This window comes from Xyrauchen texanus, chromosome 29 (assembly GCF_025860055.1).
Source record: "Xyrauchen texanus isolate HMW12.3.18 chromosome 29, RBS_HiC_50CHRs, whole genome shotgun sequence".
Classification (NCBI taxonomy): Eukaryota; Metazoa; Chordata; class Actinopteri; order Cypriniformes; family Catostomidae; genus Xyrauchen; species Xyrauchen texanus.
The window spans coordinates 36,004,909-36,029,188 of NC_068304.1; the positions used below are offsets into that span (position 1 = coordinate 36,004,909).

The 24,280-nt window shown below is 38.1% G+C and overlaps 1 protein-coding gene across 2 annotated transcripts in view; it reads right to left on the minus strand.

The window, feature by feature from the left end:
* LOC127622703 (serine/threonine-protein kinase PAK 1-like) overlaps positions 1–24,280 on the minus strand; it is a 54,149-nt gene that overhangs the window by 8,144 nt on the left and 21,725 nt on the right. For both annotated transcript variants that reach the window (XM_052096749.1, XM_052096751.1), the window contains exons 2-9: positions 17,021–17,237; positions 13,649–13,743; positions 11,138–11,285; positions 10,685–10,722; positions 7,106–7,219; positions 3,281–3,497; positions 571–634; positions 436–484 (exon numbers count right to left, since the gene is read on the minus strand). In XM_052096749.1, the coding sequence (XP_051952709.1) occupies positions 436–484; positions 571–634; positions 3,281–3,497; positions 7,106–7,219; positions 10,685–10,722; positions 11,138–11,285; positions 13,649–13,743; positions 17,021–17,213 (918 nt within the window). In that variant the 5' untranslated portion in view covers positions 17,214–17,237. The remainder of the gene's footprint in view (positions 1–435; positions 485–570; positions 635–3,280; positions 3,498–7,105; positions 7,220–10,684; positions 10,723–11,137; positions 11,286–13,648; positions 13,744–17,020; positions 17,238–24,280) is intronic.

The window sequence follows — 24,280 nt, forward strand, 5'->3', positions numbered from 1 at the left end:
ACCGGGCCAATTGGTTGCTTAAGAAGCCTGACTGGAGACACTCCGCATGCCCTGGATTCAAACTTGCGACTCCAGGTGTGGTAATCAGCGTCTTTACTTGATGAGCTACCCATTGCCCCCTCATCTGAGGCATGTTAAAAATAATAATAGGAGCGTGCTAATAACCATAAAAGCATCTGGACACTGAAAGAGCGGTCAATATCTCCAAACCCACCAGCTAATGCACTTTATGGGATTATACGTCATGACAAGAGTTCTTTAATTAAAAACGAACATGACTCTGAAAAGTGACATTTTTGCAATACGTATGAGAACATGCACTGCAAAACATGGCTGTTGAAGTTTATGCATAAAACAAGTGAAAAGCATCAGCCAACAAAACAAGACAAAATAGACTACTTATATTTTATTGGCTGGCATTGTCTAATCCCTCACCTCTTGTCCTGTGGCGATGTCTATGGCTGTGTAGACTGTTCCAGATGCTCTGAATCAGGGAAGGGAAAGATTTGTCAAGTTTGGTTTGAAGATTTTGAGAAGAACAATTTGTTTATGACATAAAACAAGACTCACCCTTGGCCGATCTTCTCAAAGCGTGTGTATTTCTTCTTGGGGTCACCCACGCTGACTATACTTCCTGTGGAATGAATGTCAGACGTTATTTTCAGAGACAAAAGACAAGCAAATCTGTAAAGTTCAAAAGACACAGGTGAGGAAATAACAGAACTGACAAAAAGACAGAATGAAGGATTAAAGATGTAACATTTCAGGTTTGTGATAGGGCTGCACAACGAATAATAAAAAATGAGATGGCCTTGTGCGACAGCATTTCTTCAGGTCTGAAACAAGATGGCCTTGGAAGAATCACTTGTGGAAGTGAGGAAATGAAAACAGAAAAACGCAGGGCAGATCGAAGCTAGTTGACACATTTTTGTTTTACTATTCCAGTGAATATTTCTCAGGGTAGGTTTATTTTTGAAATATACATACCTTTCAGCCTTGGCTAAAAAAAAAGAAGAAAAAAAAGCTAGGTGTGTAGTGACTCAGTCAGGCCGCCTAAGCAACCAAATTGACCCGGATATAGTCCTTGTGACAACTAGCCCCGGTCATCCCTTTCTACAGTAAATACTGTATCAAAAATGTCTAAATCTTTCTATCATCTCAGTGACAAACAGCTGGTCAGGTACCAGCTAAGGTCAGAGTAGTCAAACACATGCTGTGGAGTCTTAAAAGCAGTAGTTCATCGAAAAATGAGTCATCATTTATTCACCCTCATGACGTTCCAAACACATTTGGTTGACTTTCTTCCGTGGAACATGGAAGGAGATGTTTGGCAGAATGTTAGCCTCAGTCACCATTTCATTGCATCTTTTGTTTTACATGCAATAATAGTGAATAGTGACTAAGACTCTTGGTACAAAACATTCTGCATCTCACTTTGTGTTCCAAAGAAGAGATTAAAACGGTTTGGGGTGACATGAGGGTGAATTAGCATTATTGGTGAACTATTACTTTTAAAGAAATACAATGGTTAATTTACAGTCAATCAAGTGATCCAACCACAGAGAAAAAGACATAGGGGGGAGAAAAAGGTTTCCAGACCTTTGAAAAAAGTGAGATAACAGATAATTGGAAAAGACACAAAGGAAGAAGGCAGAGGGATGATCAGAGATTTACAATGTTGGAGTCTTAAATTCAGTCCACATAAAGGAAAAACAAGTTTAGTTTGATGGGGTAACCCAGCAACTGTTGATGAGAGGATGTTTTAAATGAAGACAGACACATTTTTGTTCAAGAGGGTCCTGCCAGAATTGACAGAAAGGGGCAGGAAAGAGACACACTGGATGGCTGATTACTTGAAGCAGCATCCCGTTCTTACCAGTAGAGGGCGATCTTAGCACGTCTGTAGCATGGGGTTTTTAATAAGTACAGGTTCATAGAAAGTCATGGTTCTCTAGGGCCGTTCATAAACAAAATGACAAAATGTAATATTGTTTGGCAATTACATGCCCAAAAGATTATACATTTCAAATAATAATAACAAGATTAAAATAATAATAATAAAAAAATTACATAAAGACTCAATCAGCTAGAAATGCAACCAAGATATGAAATATTAGCGTATCAAAGATATTTTATAAACTCTATGAACGTCAATAGGGGTTTATTTTGCTATAATGACCAGCTGACTGTAAATTACTGTATCTACAATGCATTCAGAAAGTATTCAGACCCCTTCAAGTTGCAGCCTTATGCAAAAATGCTTATTCATATCAATCTACACTCCATACCCCATAATGACAAAGCAAAAACCAGATTTTTGATAACTTAGCAAATGTATTAAAAAGAAAAAATTAAATATCACATTAGCATAAGTATTCAGACCCTTTGCTATGACACTTTAAATTTAGCTCAGGTGCATCACATTTCTCTGGATCATCTTTGAGATGTTTCTACACTTTGATTGGAGTCCACCTGTGGCTAATTAAATTGACTGGTCATGATTTGGAAAGAAACACACCTATCTATATAATGTCTCACAGCTGAAAATGCATATCAGAGCAAAAACCAAGCCATGATTTTTTTTTATAAATTTGCAGTTATCAAAAATCTGGTTTTTGCTTTGTCATTATGGGGTATGGAGTGTAAATTGATGTTGTTATTTATTTATTTTTAAGCATTTTATCATAAGGCTCCAACATAACAATATGTGACAAAAATGAAGGGGTCTGAATACTATCTGAATGCACTGATGCTTATTATATGGCTACTTAACAAATAAATAAAGGAGATGAAATAATGATTATTTCATATTAGTGATATGAGACATGAAACTAACACTGGGACAACTGCCGATTATTCCGCTCAGCGCTTAAACTTTACAAATATTTGACAGTAGATTGCCATGATGCAGTCACCATTTACTTTCATTGCATTTTTTCCCCACACAATGAAAGTGAATGGTGACTGAAGCCATCACAAAAATGAAAATACTCTAATAATTTACTTGTTCTCACCCACATAAATAATATAACTTCTGAAGGTACCACTGGAGTCTTTTGGAGAACTTTTATGCGGCGGCCTTTATGTGCATTTTGGAGCTTCAAACATTTGGTACTTATTCACTTGCTTTGTATGGGCCAACAAACCTGAAATTTTCTTCTAAATTTCTTTGTGTTCTGCAGAAGAAAGAATGTCATACACATCTGGGATGGCATGAGGGTGAGTAAATGATGAGAGAATTTTCATTTTGGGTGAACTTTCTTAATGTATCTGCACTTACGCAGTTTCTCAAGTATCTCCTCATCGGTCATCTTCTTTTTGCGTGTCTTGTCAGTGCTGTTTGGAGTGGATGGGGTGGCAGTGTTGGCATTGGAAGTGGTCGAGGGTGTCGGTGTAGGGCTGCCACCATCAGTGGCCGTGTTGGTGATGGGTGATGTGGCGGCATCTTTGGTAGAGGGCAGCGGAGGAAGAGGTTCGATCACAGAGCGTGTGTAGATCTGTAGGGTGGAGATGTAACGTATTAGCAGCAGATATGGGAACAAAAACACAGTACTTAGTGGAATACATTAGAATTAAAAAAGGTACATAAAATGGTACAGTAAGGAGCCGTTCACATTGAAAGGTTTTTCTGCCACCTGCACTGTTTTTTTCATGTCTTTCAATGAAAACATGCGCTAGACAGACGTCTATGACTACTGCACCTTGTCTCGTGATAAGTATGCTGTGTTTTTTAGATGCTGTATCAGGTAAAAAATAATATCACTTTTAAAAGCAGGTCTCGAGACACCAGTTTTCTGGTCTATTTGTTGCTCTGAATCCAGCTTCTTTTAGCGCAAGAACACACTGATTGTGAATGGCCCCTAAAGGCTCCTTTGAATCCTAACACGATTTTGCATCTGTATGGGTAGTTTTTCCTTTGTTTTGCCATGCAAACATGTGCTAAATAGGCATCTTTTACTGTTGCCCAGTGCTTTGTGCTTTTTTTCAGCATTTCGAGCAGGAACGCTGTGTTTTTTAGGTTATAAGAACATCTCAAGACACCCACAATGTTATATTCATTGAGGACCTCCATTAGAAGCAGAATATTTTTGGTGTGCCTTAGTTGTGCAAAGAGGCTCTCACTGGCAGAGGGACATTTCATGAAGTTTTGCTAAAGTTATCTGGGTCTCAAGGTCTTTGGACAGTTTGTACATTTTATGAACTCTGCTGTCCCACGAAGAAACCACTGCTGAATTGGGTCCATCGACATCGAATGCATTTTGTGTCGGTCTGCCCTGATTTTCCATATTTTTTCAATGTAAACATGCACTAGACAGATATCTAGACAGACTGGTATGCCACATATTGCTGTAATTTCAGCATCTCGTGCAGGAGCAACATGTTTTAGATGCTGTATCAGGTTAAAAAAATAAAGTTTTAAAAGTACATCTAGCTTTTTAGTGCATGGATGAGTCTTGTGAACGATGGGCCCTTTGATACTGAACATGTTTTTCCAGGTGTGTGTGTGTGCACACCCAAATTTCATGGCATCATTTATCAGCTGTGGTTTATAGACTGACCTAATGAGAGTGAAACCCCTCCAAATGAAGAACTGAAAGCCTCACAAAACTTCACTTCACTCTTGATTGAGCATCTTTAATCATCTGGGAACCTAAAAGCCCTACAGCCCTGAACCAATGATCTCTCGACAGATCAAGGGAAGACAATGAGACTTCCGTCTGCAACTGTTGCCCCCTGTTGCTCCTCTCTCACACACTCACACACACACACACATGTCCTCAGTGTGGGGGTAAAAAAGTCATCAACCAACTACTCTGAACCCATGCATAATTATTCAGTATTTACAGGTTAGCTGGGAGGCATCTATAAAGTCAAAGAAATTATTATTCCAGACTCCAGACATTCACTGTTACTTGGCAGGAGAAGGCAATGAGAACAAAAAACTATTTCAATTATTAGCATATTTCATCTTATTTTTTAAATATAGGTTATCCTCCTTAACTACTCTAGCTGAATTCATGTTACTTCAACAATGTGGGAATGCAACCAGCATATATTTTTAGGGAAACAATATTTTCCCTAATGTGAGACAAGCATTTCCAATTCCTCTAAAAGCTTACAATCTACATCAAACAAACTCAGCACACTCCTTCAGACTGTAAAAACTATCGCTTTGTTAATTGAGTGGACTTGTGCACTATTCACACCGAACGCATTTTATCTGTCTGCACAGTACAAATGTGCTAGAGGGACATCTTTGACCTCACTGTATTTTTAGTGTCTCACACTGGAGTGCCATGTTGTTTAGATGCTGTGTAAAGTAAAGAAAATCTCGAGACACCTCTGTTCTGTTTCGCTGCATCTAGCTTTTTTTTTTAGCACAATAATGTTGTTTGGTAATTGAAATTGAAATCCAAAACTCAAACTTTATTCAACTTGTCCCAGGCACTTACAGTGAAAGTGAATGGGGCTAGTCCATTAACATTAAAATACACACCGTTTCAAACCTATAGCTGCAAGACGTAAACATTACTGTATATGGTAAGCATGATTTTAGTGTGATGAAATCACACTAATTGTCATAGCATCAAAATTGTAATTATTTCTGAAATAATATTACAATGATAAATTTAATAAGCGATTTTATCACACTAAAATCATGTTAACATGTATAGTTGAAGTCAAAAGTTTACAAACACTTAGGCTGAAGTCATAACCACTCTACAGATTTCATATTAGCAAGTCGTTTAATACATCTACTTTGTGCACGACAGGAGACTTGTTTTACTTTTAATTGACTATATCACAATTCCAATGGGTCAGAAGTTTACATACAGTACATCAAGTTAACTGTGCCTTTAATCAGCTTGGTAAATTCCAGAAAATTATATCAAGCCTTTAGACAATTAGCCAATTAGTTTCCGATTGGAGTCAATTGGAGGTGTACCTGTGGTTATATTTTAAGGCCTACCTTCAAACTCAGTGCCTCTTTGCTTGACTTTATGGGAAAATCAAAATAAATCAGCCAAGACCTCAGAAAAAAATTGTGGACCTCCACAAGTCTGGATCATCCTTGGGAGCAATTTCCAAATACCTGAAGGTACCACGTTAATCTGTGCAAACAATAGTACGCAGGTATAAACACCATGGGACCGTGCAGCCATCATACCGCTCAAGGAGGAGATGCATTCTGTCTCCTAGAGATGATCGTAGATTGGAGCGAAAAGTGCAAATCAATCCCAGAACAACAGCAAAGGACCTTGTGCAGATGTTGGAGGGAACATGTAGACAAGTATCTATATCCACAGTAAAACGAGTCCTATATCGACATAACCTGAAAGGCTGCTCAGCAAGGAAGAAGCCACTGCTCCAAAACTGGCATAAAAAAGCCAGACTACAGTTTGCAAGTGCACATGGAGAGAAAGATCGTATTTTCTGGAGAATTGTCCCCGCTTTTTGGCCATAATGACCATCGTTTTATAAGAATTGTGAAACATTTTGTTTAAATTTAATTGGCTAAGGTGTATGTAAACTTCTGACTTCAACTGTATAATGTTGATAACATGTATAATGTTTGTTTCTAGTGGCTATACTTTTGAAATGGTAACGTTCATGGACTTGCCCCATTCACTTCCATTGTAAGTGCTTTACTGTCACATGTTTTGCTTTTTTTAATAAACGAGGGATGATGAATTGAAAATGATTGAAAATATGTTTGTGGTAATCAAACCAACAAAGGCTGTTGATTGAGCTTAACTATTGAGCCCAGAACGTTCCTTTATAATATCAAGACTTTGTCAAGCCAACAACAAAAGTTTACATTGCCACACATTCTGTTACTACAGTAGTTTTTGGATTGCGCTTTCTTTGTTTACTGTACACTACCATTTGATATTATATCATTTTATTTACTTTATTCATCTTGATTTTATTTTTTGTTTTACTTTATGCATTGTTAATTTCTCTTTGTTCACAAATGCCTAAAATAATTTGCCAATATTAATAAAAAAAAATGTTCATGCCAATTAAGCACAATATCAATTTTGTACTGAAATGGAGATACACACACACACACACACACACACACACGATACAAGATACTTACAGATTTGGTGTGCTCAGGGCGGGGAGCGATCATAGGTGGGGGTGTGACTTCATCCTCATCATCATCCTCAGTGACGGTTGCCACAGCAGGGGTCTCGCAAACGGTCTTTGAGTTCTGTGGTGTGTGAAACAAGCCAAGCAGGAAATGAGGCTGACCAACTGACATCACAACATGGTTGCAAAACAAACCCAATGTTAACATGCCAACTACGACTGAGCTCAACAACCCGTGACAGGTCTCCAACATAAACAGTCCATCAGATAAAAGTTTAGTTTAGTTTCTTGCTTGGCGCATCAAATTTCTCTCATACTGAGCATCTGATACTGTACAACACAGCAGGAGAATTGGACAGAAAAAGATGCTGATTCACAGTGCAGAGAGAGAGAGAGCGAGAGAGAGAGAGCGAGAGAGATGAACCCATTGGCACTGCCAGGAGTGTCTGGCATGAGTTCTGTCCTTCTGTTGAGTGGGCATCTGTTACGTGACTCTGTTACCTTGCTATTCACTGCATCCCTTCTGTTTTTAAAGGGGTAAGCCACACAAAAATTCCAATTCTGTCATCATTTATTCACAGTTTTTATTTATCAATTAACGTCATACAGCACCAATTCTCCTCGTTAGGGTGGCAGTATGTTCCAAGTTACTTGGAGAACTTGCCACTGTTTTTCAATCTATTCAAGCTGTCTCAATTGTTTCTGTTTCTTCAATATATAAAATAACATTTTGATGACATCCATTTAAATATAATGCACCTAAGACTTTTGCACAGTGTATATATATCCACCTAATTTCACAGTGGGTTCAAGACACTGTGGCTTGAAGGCCTCTCCAGGTCTCCATCTAACCATTAGATGACCAGGGGGAGGATTGAATTTTTCAGTAGTGGCATAAAGTCACCCAACAGCAATGTGAAAGACTGGAAGACAGCATGCCAAGACGCATGAAAGCTGTGATTGAAAATCAGGGTTATTCCACTAAATATTGCTTTATGAACTCTTCCTAAGTTAAAACATGGTCTTGCATTTTGCTTTGCTGCAGGACGGACTGGTGCACTTCACAAAATAGATGGCATCATGAGGAAGGAAAATTAAGTGGATATATTGAAGCAAGATCTCAAATGGACAATGAACCCAAGCATACCTCCAAAGTTGTGGCAAAATGGATTAAGGACATTTACATTTACATTTACATTTATGCATTTGGCAGACGCTTTTATCCAAAGCGACTTACAGTGCACTTATTACAGGGACAATCCCCCCAGAGCAACCTGGAGTTAAGTGCCTTGCTCAAGGACACAATGGTGGTGGCTGTGGGGTTCGAACCGACAACCTTCTGATTACCAGTTTAGTGCTTTAGCCCACTACATCAACCACCACTCCATTAATGACATCATTAAGGACAACAAAGTCAAGGTATTGTAATGGCCATCACAAAGCCCTGACCTCAGTCTGATAGAAGATTTGTGGGCAGAACTGAATGTGCAAGTAAGGAGGCCTAAAATCTGACTCAGTTACACCAGTTCTGTCTGGAGGAATGGGACAAAATTCCAGCAATATTGTGAGAAACTTGTGGAAAAAAGGTTGACCCAGGTTAAACTATTTAAACGCAACGCTACCAAAATACTAACAAAGTGTGTGTAAACTTCTGACCCACTGAGAATGTGATGAAAGAAAAAGAAAGCTGAATCTCTCTAATATTATTCTGACATATCACATTCTTAAAATAAAGTATTGATCTTAACTGACCTAAGACAGGGAATGTTTTCTATGATTAAATGTCAGGAACTGTGAAATGTATTTGGCTAAGATGTATGTAAACTTCTGACTTCATCTGTAGACTTTTGCAAAGAACAATATATATATATTGTTCTTTGCAAAAGTCTTTGGCACTTAAGATGTTTCACAAAACATTTGGCTTCAGATGGTTATTTATATCTTCAGCTTTAGTGTGTCAATAGGAAATAACATTTTATACTCCAAACATTAATTTTGCTAATAGAAAAGATTAGAATAGAAGAACAGGGAGCCCTACAACAGATGTCATGGCCCCCTCAGAGGCCTCCTACTGAACATCAGGTCAGTCTGGGATAACACGAAAAGACAGAAGTAATTGAGACAGCCGAAATAGACAGAAGAACTGTGGTGAAGTCTCCAAGAAGCTTGAAACATCCTATCGGCCATCAACCAAGAAAAACTGTGTCCAGGTGTAAGTTGGAGAATTGGTGCTGTTTTGAAGTCATATATATATATATATTTCCCTTAATCTGGTGAATATACAGGCAATAAAAAAATTATTTGGTAAATACTTAAATATAGGGTATTGTAACAGAGCAAAGTCTCTGTCATTTCAAAATAAGAGTCCCTTTGTGGGTTTCGGGCTTGTTTACAGTTAAATGTTCTACATCTTCATTTTTGCAAATCTTCATTTTTTTCTAGTTATTAACAATAAATTGCATCTGGGATTGTATTCATTTTGACTCTTGTAGCCTCTATGTCTGTGCGTGTCAAATTCAGGAAAGACTAACATAGTTTTTAACATTCAACAAATTGATTTTAAAAACTATCAGTCCATTAAGTGGTTATCTGTCTTTTCCACCACCATAGTTAACGTATCGGCAAAATCCACTATCGGTCGACCTCTACTTAAAAGTATCAAAACAGAGATTTAGATACTAGAATTATACTATATTCCAGGTTCTCTGAAGCCATACGACAGCTTTGAATAAGAAAAACTATAAGTTGTTATTCACTGAGAATCCTGACATCTGTGTCCCTTATGAAAATTAAAAACTTTGGTACTAATATATTTCATTTCATTAAAAAAATGAAATTCATTCAAAAAATTTACCTTTCTGAGGAAATCATAGTGGTTTGGAATGACATAAGGATGAGTTAATGATGACAGAATTGTCCTTTTTCTGTGAACTTTTCCTTTAACCCCCCCCTTACCACGCCCCGGCAAACTTTCTCTTGTCCACTGTCAATCTGGCGTGTTTTTGTGAGCCGAGAGGAAATTTGTCCACATTTCCAAAGATTCTATCATCATTTGCACACCCTCATGTTGTTCCAAACCTATCTGTCTTTCATTCCTCTGTGGAACATAAAAGGAAACAATCTGATGGTCATTTAAACCAATTCAGTTGGCTGAATTGATTAAAAAGGCAGTAGACTGTGACTTACTATATAACTTGCTAAAGCACCTAAAAGTTTCATAAAACATCATAAATTACATTCTGTTCATCATACAAAGCCATCGTATGCCTTCAGAAGGCTTGGAATATGTCGCAGAAGTCGCATATACTGCTTTTATGACAATTTTGCTTGCTTTATTAAGTGATAAAGTGAATCTCTATGTACTTTTATTTAAATTAATTCAGCCAACAGGACTGGATTAATTTACTATTAAATTATCTCCTTTTGTGTTCTGAAAAAGTGTACTGGTTTGGAGCAACACGAAAGCGGGTAAATGATGACAAAATTGTAATCTTTGGCTGAACTATCCCTTTAAAGTAAAACAGTCTCTCAATATGCCAAAGATAAAAGCTGAAAACACAGTCAAATGTCACACACAGTGACTCACCACTGCATTGGAAGAGCTGTAGTTATCTGCACCTTTATCTGAAATAAAAAAGACAGACATGAACAATCCGGTGAATCTAACGAAAATGGTGAAGAAATGCCCAGGTCACATTCCACCCCAAAATAAAAAGAATAAATACGAATAAACAAGAAATTACATTTTGTATAAAGAAAATAAAGTCTACTGTCTGAGAATTGTTGCATTGTATTATTTTTATGTCTCACCAGTAGCCTACGTAGTTTACAAAAGCACTCCACTGCAAAACATCTCGCTATGATGTGAATCAATTTCACTGACATATTATAATTGGAAAGTAAACTTGCTAAGTAATTGTACACATTCATCTTAATAAACTTAATGAATTTAATGCATGTTTGTTTCTAATATTTGTGTGTGTTGTGTGTGTGTGTGTGTGTGAGTGTGTGTGTGTGTGTGTGTGTGTGTGTGTCACACCTGTAAAGCTCATGTATTTCTGGCTGTTGGCTGTTTCTTTTGAGTCGTAGAATTTAAGCACGTCAAGCACCGCCTGAGGATTTTTCTTCTGCTCCAGTTTGGTGATGTTTGACGTCTGTAGTAACCGTCCCCACTGCTCAGGCATTCCCTACAAACAAGAGGAACAAAAACAGCTCACTTTATTATGAAGTTTGTCATTTTTGTTATAATACTAAGCCATTTGTAGGTTAAAAACCCCACAAAAATGTGAACACCGTGGCTCTTTGGAGCTATCAAAACATTGCTCTGTTTGCATCCCAACCCTAACCCAACCCTAAAATTGGCTCAACCAATGGTGTGTTTGTTTGTCCGTCCAATGGAAGATGAGGGGGCGTGTTCGGGAAACCAGTAATCATTATTTTTGCAATTCCATTTGGTGACACTAGTAGCAGAAATGACTCTTCAATAAATGACTGTTGCCTCTGCCCATGAATATAACAGTTAATAGTCTGGTTTCACACTTCGTAGTCTCAGACTGCAAGCCTGTGGACTTGGTCACACAAAAATGGTAACACTGGTGAAGCTCGGCTGCAGCATGCTCCTTATGAGTGTGTTAGTGGTGAAGAGCATGTCATTAGGTTATCTGGCCACTGTCATCAGTTTAAGGACTAATTGAGTGTCTCTGGCACAGGGTGACCTGCTGGCTCTCTTTACACACAGAGAACTCTTCTCAGTGTCACAAACTAAACTTATGGCTGTCCTGGGGGTCAGGGAGAGAGCAGAGCTCATTTAGTGTCTTATCAAAGATAATATAGACGTCATAAAAGACAGTTCTGGACCAGCAGATACTGCTGTGAGACTCTAATTGTTTGAGAAACAGTCAAAATTTCATTCTATATTGTTGTATTGTGTTCAGGACGGGCCAACATTTTTTTGTATCTCAAACCGAGGGTGTAAAATTATTATATACACAGTGTATACATACTAGGGGTTGACTGATTAAATCTCATATCGCCTGGCCAATAATCAATAAATAATTTTTCTTATTTTGTCTTATCCGATTGCCGCTAAATTTTAAAATGCGCTCCGTTGGATCTGATGCCATTGTCTCTCTTAAAGGTTACTGCTTGTAGTCTGGATCAATGTCCCGCCCACAGTATTATCGGATTGGTTATATGTCACGACTAAATGGCCAATCAACACTGTACTCCATATTCGTGGGTGAGAGGTGGGAAAGAGGAAAGTAGCGAGAGAAAGATGCATCACTGAGACTGAGAGGACAAGCTATTTTCAAAAGGTAAGAATGCAGATACTGAAGTTGCAATAAACATCACGATATTCTATGCCAGCGGTCATCAATTAGTTCCATCCAGACTACATTATGACAACAGCCGTTTCTACACTTTAGGTTAGCAGCATGACAAAACAAGCGCTCCGGGGCGCACTGTAGATAGCACTGATCTTTCAGCACTATCCACCTTTTTCCTGAACGCGGAAGTGTTCCACGATTCGTCTGTTTTCAATATCCGGTCTCCAGTGTTTTCACTCACATTGGCATATATTCTTAGCGGTAATGTAATGTTTAAGGTATTACATTTACATTACATGTGGCTTTAATGTGAGATAACAGTTTTTTATTGACAGTACCTCACCTGAGTGTGTAGATGGCATGAAGTGACGGTCAAAAGTGACAGTCCGAGGTTAGTGACATTAATATAATTAAATACTTTGAGTATGAAATGTATTTTTACTCCCAAAAACCAAAATGGTTGTTGTTCTCTGTCTGGATTGCTCGTTTCAGTTAATTTTACATCGCATCTTGAGACCAGGAACAGAAAACAGGCTATTAGAATCATCATGGCGCCGCCCAGTGGTTGCTCGGGAAAATTGTGGATATAAATGTATTTTATTTTTTTCCTCCTATTTTCTCCCCAATTTGGAATGCCCAATTCCCAATGCACTCCAAGTCCTCATGGTGGCGTAGTGACTTGCCTCAATCCGGGTGGTGGAGGACGACTCTCAGTTGCCTCCGTGTCAGAGACCGTCAATCTACGCATCTTATCATGTGGCTTGTTGAGCGCGTTACCGTGGAGACGTAGCGCACGTGGAGGCTTCACGCTATTCTCCGCGACATCCACGCACAACTCACCACGTGCCCCACCAAGAGCGGCAACCACATTATAGTGACCACGAGGAGGTTACACCATGTGACTCTACCCTCCCTAGCAACCGGACCAATTTGGTTGCTTAGGAGACCTGGCTGGAGTCACTCAGCATGCCCTGGATTCAAACTCGCGACTCCAGGGGTGGTAGTCAGCGTCTTTACTCACTGAGCTACACAGGCCCCCAAACTGTGGATATCTTTGAATATTTTTCTCTAACACTGAACACGCTTCATTAATGACCATTTGCGCGCCACATATCGTTTATCGGTCTCCTTGATTACTAACAATCGTATTGGCCCTGAAAAAAACATATTGGTCGACCCTTAAAGTATATGCATTTTGCAGAGACAACTTTGCTCACACTTACTGTAAACTCTCCAGTGACTGCATCAAAGCCAACATGGATGGTGTGCTCGAAGTCCGACGGTAGAGAAATCTCTGGACGCTCCTTCTTCTTATTGGCTGAGAGATGGCAGGCAGCGGGGACACAGGAAGAGAAAGAGAGCACAATGCGAACATTCACTGTGGGTGAAAATATTTCTCCAAAACATTGTTTATGAAACATAATTTTTGTGTTTTAAATGAAAAAATACAAATTCCTTTTTTTTTCACCCCCATACACTATTCAGTATTTCAAGTCTACTGCAGCTCTCAAGCTAGGTTGTCAGAAATTTTCAAATGTTAGAACAGATTGTATAGATGCTATATGTATGCCTGACAGTATAGACAGTCAGGCATCGATTTCACTGTCAACATTTACTTTGCACCAGTTTCTCTTTTTGTCACTCATCGGACACAGCTCTGAGCAGACACAGCTAATGCCTGTTAAACACAACACAATCCTCTGGTTCTCCCTCTGCACCCGCTCACTCTGAAGCCAAGCAGGGCTTTTAATATTAATGCTGTGATAACAGTATGCTAATTTACACAAAACAGTCTCCTGAAACACGAGCTGCTCAGCACACGTGTTTGGAGGGAGACAAACACTTGACATAGAGACTGAAGGGATGCACAGGTGTCTGGAGACATGTGCTATAAACTAATAAAGTGTTGGGATGGGACGATTTGGTTCTTAAGGTTCGGTTTGATAAAAGATATGAGGTTCCAGACTCGATATAATTAAATGACAGTGTTTTTTTTTTATATATATATATAAGCAAAATGCACATTATAATTTCTCATCAATATAAAATTATTTAATACACAATATAAATGCTCAAAGTTTAAATAAAAAGAGTTCTTCATATACCTTTCTATATAGATCACAAACAAATAAGCTTTCAAATATAGTGGGCTACATTTAGGCTGATCAGGTGCAGAACAAGCAATAGATCCGAACAGAACCTGTCCTAAAAAAGTGTGAAAGCTTATATTAGATTTTTTAATAATTTGTTTGTTATCATTATTATAATTACATTTTAACTTCTTAAAAATATTTAAAAAAAACTTACATTCTATTAATACACTTTTTATCATGAAATTATATATCTAATAATATATAAGTACTATTACATATATCACAGTTTGAAATAATGTGTACAATTTATAATCAATAACACTTTTATATTTATTTGTATAACAAGCACTAAAATGGCCACTGTCACTTTAAGAGATCAACGTGATCACAGCTTTTCCATTTTATTAACAAGAGAGAAGTCTTTCTTTATTTTTTTCTTTACCACATCTATGCTGTTACTTTTTATCTGACTGTAAAGAACAAAAAGGACATTAAAAACACTTTATTCAAAGAAAGTGGAGTGCGGGATCTCATCTTTGAAGAAGACATATTACACGGAAGAAATATTCTCTTTAATCTCAAGCCCTTTTCAACAAAACAAGGCGATATTCCAGGTAATCCAGTACTTAAATTCCTAAAAAGCAAAATTCAGGCACTTGAAGCACTTCAAAGACCTTGTGCAAACCCTGTAAACAGAGTAGACAAAAGCGCAGTGGGCGTAAAATCAAACGGTATAGAGATTATAATTAGGGCTTTCGATTTAACATTAATTCAGTGCGATTAATTTTATTAAAAATAATGCGTTAAAAAAAATGTACGCAATTAATCGCAATGCCCCCAGATTGTAATAAGGAAAATTCCTGAGAAATGCAAGCTTGTAGTACCACCTGTTCACTCCAGAGGGCAGTAAGTGAAATTTCAGCTATATGAGCAACACACAGTTTATACAGTGAACAAAACCAGGCTGCACAAAACAGACATTCGTTACTTTCAAAACATTTGATGGAGCACAAATTCGAACTGAGGGATCTCAAGATGTGTTCTAAGTATTAAACTATATTTAACTTGCTTTATTAACTTGTTTATATTTTATGTTTATGACGCAACACATCCGAGACCCTACACAAGCATGTCTGACACTTTTTGAAATTGACGGGTCCTTAAACAATCCCTCATAATGAATCTCGAATGGATTGACAAATTCACTTGTGTAATGGATTGCTGTGAAATGTGTGCCACTGATTGACTTATGATCAATAATATGGTAGTAAACTATACATTGTATTCTAAAGCCGCTTTTTGTATTGTCTTATTAATGAGTAACTCTTCTGCTACAAGAATGTAATGCATTTTAATTATCTGAATATATATATATATATAATTTTTAAATATTTAAAGATAACTATGTATAATTATTTCATATTATATATTGAATTATTGTTATATAAGGGGCTTTCTCAGCAAATATTTGTATATGCGATTAATTGATCAGGACAACATGTAATTAATTCAATTAAAAATGTTAATCGATTGACAGCCCTAATTATAATGTTTCACAGGTCATTTAATTTATGATCACGTGGACAGAAAACAATATTACAAATTTCTAAATATCAAGTATTGCCTTGTTATGATTCGTCATTTTTTTGGTTTGTGATTGATCGAAATTCGATATATTGTCCCACCCCTAATAAAGGGTGAGAATTTGGTGTCCCAAACTAAAGAGACAAACTAACCCAATTGTTTTTCATAAAAAGGTCAAAGGTTTATGGTAATTAAGTTTTTTGAAACTCATCAACATGTGATCTCATCAAGGATCTGTCCAGCAATTTTGAATATGTGCAAGATCAACAGTGGAGAGATAGATTATAAGTGAATAACAGCTTAAATTTCAGTCTATTCCTAACACAACGCTATCATATGGCTTCTGAAGACTTGAGGCAAGCAACACAAGCTGTACAGACTACTTTATGGTGTTTGTTTGTCCTGGACACTTTAAGCTTTTATGCACGGAAAAGAGCAACGTGAACATTCTTCCTAACATCTGCAACAGAAGAAAAGTCATATGGGTTTGAAACAACATGAGAGTTGGTGAATGATAAAAAATTGCAATTTTTTGGTGAACAATCCTTTTAAAGATTACCAGGGGTAAATTATTGACCAGACCATTACTGAAGTAGCACATAGACGGCGATGTCCCATGTGACCCGTTACTTTTCTCAGCGCTGGTCAGGATGGACCAATCAGAGTCATTTGTGACTGTATTTGACTGTATTAGCTACTGTATTTTTTTTTTTAATGATTTTATATGATTGTTGGGCAGATTTAAATTTCTATATCAAGATCTAGTCTGTGGAATTAATCAATTAAATAAATACACTTTTAGTGTACAACTTTCTCCAATGAGACAAAAAAAGGGAAATTTGGAGGATTGGCTTTCTGGGTCCTCATGCTTTGGGCCCTTGAGGAAGACTCCTCATCTTGTAGAAAACAGTCACTCACTCTTGTCTCCTCCTCCTGTGAGTATCGATCGAATAAATCCTTCTTTTCGTCTCTTGTCCTCTGGGTTGGGCGGTAATGGTTTAGAGCCGTGGTTGAGGGGGCCTGAGTCTTTACTCGACGAGCCAATCATGGTGCTGGTGTTTCTCATAGGCGGAGCCGGTGGCTTGTCTTCTACTTCCCCATTGTCTGACATCTTCAGCTGTGGTCGTGGCTAAATCTGAAACACACAGCCAATCAGAGTTAGTGAAAAGAGGAGGGGTTGATCATGTAGAATGAAAGCAGAGGGCACAACAGTGCTTGCACACTTTTTCAGCCGTCTTGCATCCTGAAGTAGTTTTCCCATAAAAATGTTCCACAGGCATTTCATTCTAAGCCATTAACCAAACCAACCAGCTGCAAGGTGAATCACAACATTACAAAGTTTGATTTGAAGCAAAACGTTATTTAAAAATAGAATAAAAAGACAAAGCTACAAGTCTGTGTACTTAACGTCTTATATGAGGGAATGAACTCCAATTCCGCGAATGACATGATAGAATTAAAAAATATGGAAAACTATAGATTTAAAGTTGTTGTATAGAAACAATATATTTTATTTTCATTTTATTTCAAAATCTCCACATATTTGCAAATATACAAGTAGTTTGAGAGTGTAAGGAGACAAACTTTAGTCATTAAAGGCTTAGTTCACCCAAAAATGGAAATTCTCTCATCATTTACTCACCCCATGGTATCCCAGGTGTGGATGACGTCAGTAGGTCTCTGGATCTCAGTAGGTCCTTAAAATGCAAGTGGATGGGGATCTGACTTTTGAAGCTCCAAAAACAACAGATTGTCAGCATAAATGTCCTCCATAAGACTCCAGCTGTTAAATTAATGTCTTATAAAATGACATGATTGCTTTTGGTGCGAAAAATGGTCAGCAGCGGTTTGCGCGTGTAATCGCGTTGAGTTCACGTGAGAACTGACGCACGTGAGTCATAGAGGGAAGAGTAGTGCTATTTACAACTGAGGAGGAAAGCCATACAGAAATTTTGTTGGATTTGATCTGTATTTGTATCTGTTTCTTAGTGCTTATCCTGGATGTCTCAACCAAGAGAAGAACATGAGATTACGTCCAAATCATGGCAACAAGAATACGTCACACGAGAGACCACGCAAACTCAGCGCTTACTCGTGAAGCTTACATGATGGATTATAGCTGAAAAGTACTTAAATACTGATCTTTTAGAAGACATTAATTTAACCGCTGGAGTCGTATGGATGATGTTTATGCTAACTGTCTGTGATTTTTGTAGATTCAAAAGTCTGATCACCATCCATTTGGATTTTAAGGACCTACTGAGAGATATTTTTCTGTTTTTCTTCAGATGTGTTTTGCTGAAGAAAGAAAGTCATACACACCTGAGATATCATGATGGTGAGTAAATGATGAGAGAATTTTCATTTTAGGGTGAACTATCGCTTTAACTCAAGTCATTGACAATGCGTAGTGGGAGTGGGCGATTTCTGCTGAGCTTGTTTTCTGTGCTATGTTAGCCGCAATTATCTGATTGATGGATATTTCTCTTCAGGATTCAACGGTTGTGTACCACTTCAGCATTATATTACACTTAAAAACAATTTTTGAAAAATTAAGTTGAAATGACATTGTCTGATAGCTTCAACATAAGCATGCTATATACCGATAACATCAAGGTATACAATTTATTGTTAAAAAAAGGCCAGGCAATTGTGTGACATTTGCCCATTCTGCAGTAACTGTGCCCGATTGGCCAATAAACAAAGGTGGTCATTCTAATAATATATTGAAAGACTTGTAAATGGAGTGTGCACTTTAGGTCAAGCTTACCAAAACTACCATTACTTTTTCTATTGGGGTTTGGGATTATCCAAGTATTAAAGTTCGACGCATAACTCATCCCACACCGTTTGTGCTACAGACATGAATGATACCTCAAATCATGCAACTTGTTGAGGAGTAATGTGCTACAACTTTCTAAAGTGATCAGATTTACCATTTTCATGATAAAATGGGAAACCGACAGCAGGATTCCAGACATATCTAAGGACCAGAATATCATAGAGACATACGTCGAACAAACAATGTTGTATAAGTTCTGTGTTAGAGTATAATATTAAGGGTTGGACATTTAGAACGATCCCAAACACCAAGTATGAACACAAATTATAGTGATACTTCAAACATCACTGTTTATCCAAAGCATGACCCAAAGATGATTCAGCACAGCAGCTCTGACAGCTCTGTACCACCTCAATGTACCAGCATTACGTAAGACTGACAAGGCTGTATTATTTTTGGCTTGTATAGGTGTGTGTGAAAACAATCCAACCAAGACACAAAGATAACAAATCGTCAGAACAAATATGAGCAATGAACACACGAACAACCCTGGAAACAGACCAGCCTGGACATATAGACAAGATTTACAAAATCTGTTCAATAAAACACACACCCACTTTAGATTCTTTCACAGATCATTCATGTGGAAAACACTGTCCCTATAAAACCAATGTCTAGCTTTCTTGTAGCCTAAAATAAATACTTGCTTTTACCAATCTCTTCTCTGCACATTGACAGAATTCCAATGAGAAAAAGTTTCCAAATCCTGACTTTGTGTGTGAGAGAGACAGTGTGTGTGCTGCTGGTTTTAAGAGGTTGTGATGTGATGTCACAGGTGAGTTTGATGTGAGTGACACACCATGAATGGTGTAACATGATAGCGGAGACTGAGAAGTGCGCACACACACACACACAATCACACATACACAAAAACAGACAAAACAAATAGAAAACCGTAATACCCATGCACACACTTGAGCACTTTGCAAACGGCCAACATAAGGCAACAGGGCAAACAAACAAACTGTTAAGACGACACAAGAATATTAAAGTCACACTATAGTTCAAAACACACAGCTGGTGAAAGACAGACAGGGTTTGTTGAGTGAATGCAGTGTCTATCTGGATGTGTGAAACCCCCCCCCTCAAACACACAAACACACAAAGCTGACTCAAAAGCACACACAAAGCCATGTGGACTCACATTTCAGACACTTCTAGTAGAGCCCTGTCATCACACTGGTCTCTTTAATCACACAAAGATCCCCCATTTTGCCTTAACAGACTGTAGGGGCAAGTGCTGTTAGCGAGCACCTATGAAGGCCGGAACGGTACACGAGGGGGTGGGTGGCCAGCACCATGCCCGACCACCTTTGTCTCCCCAGTCGCAATGTTTACACACCACACCAGGTACTCATTTTAGGCTGAGTCGACCTAGGGGAGGCCCGGGACCGGTTCAGATAATCGTCACTGGTGTTGACCATGAGCGGGAATTGAACCCAGGTCGCCAGGATTGTAGCGCGCTAACCGCTACACTACCGCTTTAAACACACACACACACACACACACACACACACACACACACACACACACATGTTGTGTTTCCATGTTTTATGGGGACTTTCCATAGACATAATGGTTTTTATACTGTACAAACTTTATATTCTATCCCCTAAACCTAACCCTACCCCTAAACCTAACCCTCACAGAAAACTTTCTGCATTTTTACATTTTCAAAAAACATCATTTAGTATGATTTATAAGCTGTTTTCCTCATGGGGACTGACAAAATGTCCCCACAAGGTCAAATATTTCGGGTTTTACTATCCTTATGGGGACATTTGGTCCCCACAAAGTGATAAATACACGCTCACACACACACACACACACACACACACACACACACACACTTCTTTTTTTTATTACATTTAAGTCTCCAAAACACCCATTTTAATACAAAGATCAGTGAACCAACAAGAATGAGGAAATATAGTCTGTGGGACTTTGGTCTGTCTACAGTAATTCAATTGACCTAAAGTGCAGTTTGACCATCACACAAGCTTCTAACCAACTTCAGGTGCTTCTTATTAGAGTGAACAAAGGGCCTCATTCACAGTAACACTTTTGTGTTCCCATAGTCCTTCACAGTCTAAAGAGGAAAGACAAGAACAAAGTTCTGTGCCATGAAAACAACCACATAAAGATCCAAGCAACCAACCCTTCAATATACTGTGACAGGAAGTTGTACCTCTGACTCAAACGTCTGTTTATGAGGTCATTCATTCTTAAATTACATGATAAAGTCTGATGATTTTCCTGAGCTGCTTCAGCACAGCTGTGACGTACTGGCAAGACATCGGACATCAGTGTGGCATGACTGCTCATTTGTGGTTGGTCATGTCTTGTAAAGCAGCAGCCTGTTGATGACTCACTGTTTGTAGACCGCATGGAGAAATCCATCCACAGGAGGCCATGGTAAACATAAAAGAGTGAATAAGACCAAACACACTCCAATACACACTTAAAACATTCAGCTTTAGTCACCGGAACTTTCTCCTAAACTGCCTCTCTGACATGTCGTTTTGTCTCTCAGAACTCTTTTTACTGTCTCTGTTGCTGTCTTTTCAACTTTAACATGGGTCATATCCTGGAGAAAAAAAAATCTACCTAATTAACTAAACAAAAACTAACCAACCAACCAACCTAACTAAGCAACTAAACATATTAACAAACCTATTGACCAACCAATCAACCTAACTAACCAACCAAACTAAATAACCAACTCACATAACCAAATTACTAACTCACTAACCAGCTAAATAACTATCAAACCAAACCAACTGACCAACCACAATAACTAACCAAACTAAATAAATAGCCAACTGAACTAAATAACCATCCAAACTAATTGACCAAACTAAGTTACTCACCAACCAACCAAACTAAATAACTGACCAACTGAACAACCAACCAACTAGCCAAACAAACTAAATAATTAACTAACCAACTAAACAACAGAACTTAATAACTACCTATATAATAACTAAACAAACCGAACCAATCAACTGATGGACCAACCAACCAAGCTAACAAAAACCCAGAAATTACTACCTAACCAAACTTAAAAACTATACAAATGAACTAAATAACTAACCAACAGCACTAATGGACTTCATTTTCAATGTTGATGGGTTTTCGTGCGGGGGGGGGATCGTGAAACCTTAAACCCCTTGGGCCCCCTGGTAGTCAAAGGCCCCTGGGCACTGGCCGCATTGGCCCGGTCGGTAATGCATCCCTGCAGATAGCGCAAACACTCCTACTCAAAACCATATGCGCTTTGCACTGGCACGAAAATTGCGCTTAGAATACGCACTCTCATGAAAATTGGATAAGATGTAACGCACAGTCTTTGCACGTAGCGCTGCGCTTACGAAAATAGAGCCTACGATACTTACATGGAACTCCAATATGGGGGGGTCCGCCCTTGCAGAAAAGATTTATTTAAATTCTGGGCCATGCTCGACAGACATGTAGGTTTTTGGAATATTCCAAACTCACGGCAATTGAATGCTGGTATAATGACATTTTTTTGAGTCCCCTGCTAGTTTTTGGGAAACGCTTTCTGAAGTGGTTTCTCTGACATGTGCACTTCAAGCCGCATGTCTGTGGAGAAACAGCCTTTATCAAACCCGCAGCTCAAGGCCGCAGTGAAGCCATGCCATGACAGAATTAGCACACATGCTGTTTGATCCCGTGTCCAAGCTGGTGTTAAGAACATTCTACTAACCAGGGATATGAAAGAGGGTGTACTAGGGCTGGGAGGTTAATCAAATTTTATTTTCAATTACGATTTTGGCTTCCAACGATTATGAAAGTAAGATAATCGAGATAAAGCTATTTTTGTGCGACATTCCGTTTCACAATGAAACACCCCAGCATTATATCTTTAAAGCATCTTTCATTAATGTTCAAATAATAAGGAAGCGGGTTATGAAAATAAACTCAGAAACTGGCAATTCTCTATGCGGTCAAGCGCCACGTCTATGAGTTGCGTGAAGTGATCAGAGAAGAGATTGAATCTTCTCTCGGCTGATGTACACTCTGGTGCGGGGACGCTAATCACTAGAGTGCGTTTTGCATCAGCTAGATTATAACGTGATGGCTCACAACGTAGTGAATCATAATATATGTGTCATGTTCACTGTGTTTATCTTATCATAAAGAAAATCAGCAATACGCAGCTCTATTAAGAAGAGAAAGTTTGTTTTTTGTGTGTTAATGATAGATCAAAGTGAACAGCATGGAATCGGAAAAACAATGTTTTTATTCACCCATAGCATTCACAGACATCATGAGAAAGAGACTTGCAACCTGTAGTCTTTTTGAAGAGAAGACCCTTTTACTGTCAATCGATCAATGTTTTTTTTTTTTTTTTAATTCCATGACAATTCATTAATCGCAATTAAATCGCAATTAATCGTAAACAAATATTTGCTGAGAAAGGCCCCAAATGAAGATAACTCAATATAAATCATACATAATAATGCAAATAATTTTTCATTTAATATGTAGGGCAATTAATAAATATAATAATTTAGATTTTGAAACTAAAATGTATGCATTATTATAGCAGACGAGTAAAGCTTGGATTGGACAATTAAAAAATGCTTTAAGTGTCTCACTGGTTTTCAATGTCATCAATGCATTGTTTTTAGGACGTAGTGTCAACATAAAATTAGTTGAAACTTGGAAAATTGTGTCCCGACAATTTTGCATCATGTAGGTGTTTACAGCTCTTCCCATTCATTTATGTGGTATCTGCAGATGATGCTTCAAACCTTCATTTCTGTACTTTTATTACAGAGTTTACATGTGGGTCAGGGGGCATGAAAAATTGCTTTCATTTTTTAACCTGTTATTTCTCATGTAACCGACAGCCATATTTTAAACTACATAATAGTGGAACAGCTATATAATTATAACATTTTTAAAACTGGAAGAATTCTCCATGTCATATTCAAACCTTCATTTCTGTACTTTTATTACGGAATTTACATGCGGGTCAGGGGGTATGATAAATTGCTAACACAGAATGCTTTTGTACTTCAATCTGTGCTGTTTCTAAATAGTTTTTCTATGTCAACGTATGCATACAGAATATTTGACACAGAAGAACATACTCAGGGCTCTGTGGTGTCAAACCTCTGTCAGTCTGTCATTCCCTGGAGATTCGGCTTTTCCCGCAAATTCTCTTCCAACAAAGACATTCCATATAAATGAAATAAACCTGTCTCTTCTTTCGTCCAGTGCATGTATTCAGATTTCCAACACATGTCCTGCTTTGCACCTCAAAGAACCTCATTTGAACTTCTGAGCACTCGCTCTGTCTGATCTAC